Genomic DNA, 5,000 nt, shown 5'->3' on the forward strand with positions numbered 1-5,000 from the left:
AAGGATGTGAGGTCTTAGGAGAGGAGAGGTCAGAGATGTAAGAAAGAAAACAGCTGAGAGGATGTTAAAAGGTACGGAGGGAAGAGTCTGAGGGGGAGAGTCTGAGGGGAGAGTCTGAGGGGAGAGTCTGAGGGGAGAGTCTGAGGGGGAGAGTCTGAGGGGAGAGTCTGAGGGGGAGAGTCTGAGGGGAGAGTCTGAGGGGAGAGTCTGAGGGGGAGAGTCTGAGGGGAGAGTCTGGGGGGGAGAGTCTGAGGGGAGAGTCTGAGGGGGAGAGTCTGAGGGGGAGAGTCTGAGGGGGAGAGTCTGAGGGTGAGAGTCTGAGGGGAGAGTCTGAGGGGGAGAGTCTGAGGGGGAGAGTCTGAGGGGAGAGTCTGAGGGGAGAGTCTGAGGGGAGAGTCTGAGGGGGAGAGTCTGAGGGGAGAGTCTGAGGGGGAGAGTCTGAGGGGAGAGTCTGAGGGGGAGAGTCTGAGGGGAGAGTCTGAGGGGAGAGTCTGAGGGGGAGAGTCTGAGGGGAGAGTCTGAGGGGAGAGTCTGAGGGGGAGAGTCTGAGGGGGAGAGTCTGAGGGGGAGAGTCTGAGGGGGAGAGTCTGAGGGGGAGAGTCTGAGGGGGAGAGTCTGAGGGGGAGAGTCTGAGGGGAGAGTCTGAGGGGAGAGTCTGAGGGGAGAGTCTGAGGGGGAGAGTCTGAGGGGAGAGTCTGAGGGGGAGAGTCTGAGGGGAGAGTCTGAGGGGGAGAGTCTGAGGGGAGAGTCTGAGGGGAGAGTCTGAGGGGGAGAGTCTGAGGGGAGAGTCTGAGGGGAGAGTCTGAGGGGGAGAGTCTGAGGGGGAGAGTCTGAGGGGGAGAGTCTGAGGGGGAGAGTCTGAGGGGAGAGTCTGAGGGGGAGAGTCTGAGGGGGAGAGTCTGAGGGGAGAGTCTGAGGGGAGAGTCTGAGGGGAGAGTCTGAGGGGGAGAGTCTGAGGGGAGAGTCTGAGGGGGAGAGTCTGAGGGGAGAGTCTGAGGGGGAGAGTCTGAGGGGAGAGTCTGAGGGGAGAGTCTGAGGGGGAGAGTCTGAGGGGAGAGTCTGAGGGGAGAGTCTGAGGGGGAGAGTCTGAGGGGGAGAGTCTGAGGGGGAGAGTCTGAGGGGGAGAGTCTGAGGGGGAGAGTCTGAGGGGGAGAGTCTGAGGGGGAGAGTCTGAGGGGGAGAGTCTGAGGGGAGAGTCTGAGGGGAGAGTCTGAGGGGGAGAGTCTGAGGGGGAGAGTCTGAGGGGAGAGTCTGAGGGGGAGAGTCTGAGGGGAGAGTCTGAGGGAGAGAGTCTGAGGGGGAGAGTCTGAGGGGGAGAGTCTGAGGGGGAGAGTCTGAGGGGGAGAGTCTGAGGGAGAGAGTCTGAGGGGGAGAGTCGGAGGGGAGAGTCTGAGGGGGAGAGTCTGAGGGGGAGAGTCGGAGGGGAGAGTCTGAGGGGGAGAGTCTGAGGGAGAGAGTCTGAGGGGGAGAGTCTGAGGGAGAGAGTCTGAGGGGGAGAGTCGGAGGGGAGAGTCTGAGGGGGAGAGTCTGAGGGGAGAGTCTGAGGGGGAGAGTCTGAGGGGGAGAGTCGGAGGGGAGAGTCTGAGGGGGAGAGTCTGAGGGGAGAGTCTGAGGGGGAGAGTCTGAGGGGGAGAGTCTGAGGGGGAGAGTCTGAGGGGGAGAGTCTGAGGGGGAGAGTCTGAGGGGAGAGTCTGAGGGGGAGAGTCTGAGGGGGAGAGTCTGAGGGGGAGAGTCTGAGGGGGAGAGTCTGAGGGGGAGAGTCTGAGGGGAGAGTCTGAGGGGGAGAGTCTGAGGGGGAGAGTCTGAGGGGGAGAGTCTGAGGGTGAGAGTCTGAGGGGAGAGTCTGAGGGGGAGAGTCTGAGGGGAGAGTCTGAGGGGGAGAGTCTGAGGGGGAGAGTCTGAGGGGGAGAGTCTGAGGGAAGAGTCTGAGGGTGAGAGTCTGAGGGGAGAGTCTGAGGGGGAGAGTCTGAGGGGAGAGTCTGAGGGGAGAGTCTGAGGGTGAGAGTCTGAGGGGAGAGTCTGAGGGGGAGAGTCTGAGGGGGAGAGTCTGAGGGGGAGAGTCTGAGGGGGAGAGTCTGAGGGGGAGAGTCTGAGGGTGAGAGTCTGAGGGAGAGAGTCTGAGGGGAGAGTCTGAGGGGAGAGTCTGAGGGGGAGAGTCTGAGGGGGAGAGTCTGAGGGGAGAGTCTGAGGGGGAGAGTCTGAGGGGGAGAGTCTGAGGGGAGAGTCTGAGGGGGAGAGTCTGAGGGGAGAGTCTGAGGGAGAGAGTCTGAGGGGGAGAGTCTGAGGGGGAGAGTCTGAGGGGGAGAGTCTGAGGGAGAGAGTCTGAGGGGGAGAGTCGGAGGGGAGAGTCTGAGGGGGAGAGTCTGAGGGGGAGAGTCGGAGGGGAGAGTCTGAGGGGGAGAGTCTGAGGGAGAGAGTCTGAGGGGGAGAGTCTGAGGGAGAGAGTCTGAGGGGGAGAGTCGGAGGGGAGAGTCTGAGGGGGAGAGTCTGAGGGGAGAGTCTGAGGGGGAGAGTCTGAGGGGGAGAGTCGGAGGGGAGAGTCTGAGGGGGAGAGTCTGAGGGGAGAGTCTGAGGGGGAGAGTCTGAGGGGGAGAGTCTGAGGGGGAGAGTCTGAGGGGGAGAGTCTGAGGGGGAGAGTCTGAGGGGGACGCAGGACATGAGAACTGTTAATAAATCAAACAATTAGTTTCAGCGCTAATTCTGAAATTGTTACTTCATCCTCAACATTTTAACTTTGTTCTTGAATACATGTGAAGTAAATCTCCTCTCAGTCTTCCCCTGACAGCCTGATACTCTTCTGTGACGGCTCAGATGAGTTCACCTTGCTCCACAATGCCGGAGGCGGTTCCAGCCGCAGAGCTGACGGAGGCCGGCGCTGTAGCCTGTCGACCCACTGAAACACAGAGAGGAAGGCTGAGACGTGAGGAAGAGGAGTGGTGGATATGTGTAGCTGGTGCTGGTTCTAAAGGATAACGCAGCGATATCATACATTTATCTAATTGTCTGTAAGTCACATGGTTCCTACCGAAGACGTGTTTAGTTGACAGTCATCAAACAATCGTGCATTTGTTGGGGACTATTTTCAGCGGCGGATGAATCCACATTTGGCGCTCTAGAGTATTTGTCGTTGCTGCCACCTCATATTGTTGTCATTCACATTTTATGCAGATGACACTTGTATTTGCCTCTATAGCTGTTCTGTCTTACATTTCACATCCCTCTTAAAACACAAGCTAGTTTTACTTTTTCACAAAACTAAACGTATAACAACAATGCATCAGAATGTATGAGTTGATTTATATTTTGTATGAAAGTAACTTGAGCTGTCATATAAATAAAGTGCAGTAAAAAGTACAACTTCTCCCCTTTGAGATGTAGTGGAGTAGAAAGTAGCATCAAATTAAAATACTCAAGTAAAGTGAAAGTACCTCAAAATAGTACATGAGTATAGTACTTGAATAAATGCAGTTACTTCCACCAATGACATGTTTATATTTAAACTGTGAAATGTTAAGTTCGGAACATTTGTTGATCAGAATGTTTCAGCAAACAAATGAATTGGTGTTTTCTTATGATGTGTGTTTATGTTCAAAAGTAAATATTTGGGCGTCTTTAAGGCCAAGTGGTCTCCAGCGAGCAGCTGAGTGGAAAACTTGATGACTGTCCGCTGGGAAACAAACTTTTGTCCCGACTTTGCAGTCTGTATCGAGAGAAGTATTCGTGAAAAGTAGCGTTGCCCTTCCAGTTAGCAATTAGCCTCAGCGGTTCACAGGCTAACACTAATGCTAATGGCTACCATACACACATCCCAGTCTTGCATGTCAACTCAAATGCACTGTTACATAATCATAATCATAACGATAGTCAGCATGGTAGCAATCAGTGCAAAGCTAAAAAGCATTAGCGCTAGCAATTAGCATGGGTGAATTGAAAGGGTAACGGTAAGTTAGAGACGGTAACGGTAAGTTAGAGACGGTAACGGTAAGTTAGAGACGGTAACGGTAAGTTAGAGACGGTAACGGTAAGTTAGAGACGGTAACGGTAAGTTAGAGACGGTAACGGTAAGTTAGAGACGGTAACGGTAAGTTAGAGACGGTAACGGTAAGTTAGAGACGGTAACGGTAAGTTAGAGACGGTAACGGTAAGTTAGAGACGGTAACGGTAAGTTAGAGACGGTAACGGTAAGTTAGAGACGGTAACGGTAAGTTAGAGACGGTAACGCTGACCAAGCCCAGCAGTTGCTGTGGTGCTTTGTGATGGTCTGTAACTGTAGCATTAGCATTAAAGCATGGTGGAATCAGCAAGCTAGCTAATTAGCTAACTAGCCAGCTGCAAAATGAGTCAAATTGAATAAGCGAACGCTTCATCCATGTCACAGAAAGCACATCGGTGTCACCACATAGATTCATTCATTTCGTAACGTTCTGCTAAATTCATTCTAACTCCTGTGGAAGAGAGAAAGATCTGCTGTTGTGCTGTGACTGAAATGCTACACTGGTTACAAGAAGATGACGTCGCCCATCGACCTCCTGTGTGTGTGTGTGTGTGTGTGTGTGTGTGTGTGTGTGTGTGTGTGTGTGTGAGAAGAGACAGAAGTAGATAGATGGCTCGTCATCCCGTCCTCCCGAGTCTGACTCACCAGAGAAGTTCCTGGAGACGAGCATGGTGGTCAGAATGGCGCCCTGAGGGGGGGGGGGGGGACATGAGGGCGAGCCTCTTTTTAGATATTCATGTTTAAAGTCACGACCGTTGATCTGAAACGTTTCTGAATCACTTTCTGAATTCAACGGCGTCAGATTTACATGAAGGAGATAAAGACGTGCGGAGAGAGAGAGACACATCACTGTGATGAATGAAGTGGTGACAGAAGTACTTCAGTAAAAGTACAAACACCACAGTTAAGAAATACTCTGTCATAATCCTGCATTAATTAAGTAGAAGTACAAAAGTATCAACGTCAAAATATCCTGATATCGATACTTTCGGTGTCTAAAACACGT

The 5,000-nt window shown here is 53.0% G+C and overlaps 1 protein-coding gene across 1 annotated transcript in view; it reads right to left on the bottom strand.

Moving 5' to 3' along the window:
* camk2b2 (calcium/calmodulin-dependent protein kinase (CaM kinase) II beta 2) overlaps nt 1–5,000 on the bottom strand; it is a 43,104-nt gene that overhangs the window by 20,634 nt on the left and 17,470 nt on the right. Inside the window, exons 12-13 of the mRNA XM_079289714.1 lie at nt 4,640–4,682; nt 2,822–2,893 (exon numbers count right to left, since the gene is read on the bottom strand). Of these exons, the coding sequence (XP_079145840.1) occupies nt 2,822–2,893; nt 4,640–4,682 (115 nt within the window). The remainder of the gene's footprint in view (nt 1–2,821; nt 2,894–4,639; nt 4,683–5,000) is intronic.

The sequence above is a fragment of the Melanostigma gelatinosum genome, assembly GCF_949748355.1.
Source record: "Melanostigma gelatinosum genome assembly, chromosome: 18".
Taxonomy (NCBI): Eukaryota; Metazoa; Chordata; class Actinopteri; order Perciformes; family Zoarcidae; genus Melanostigma; species Melanostigma gelatinosum.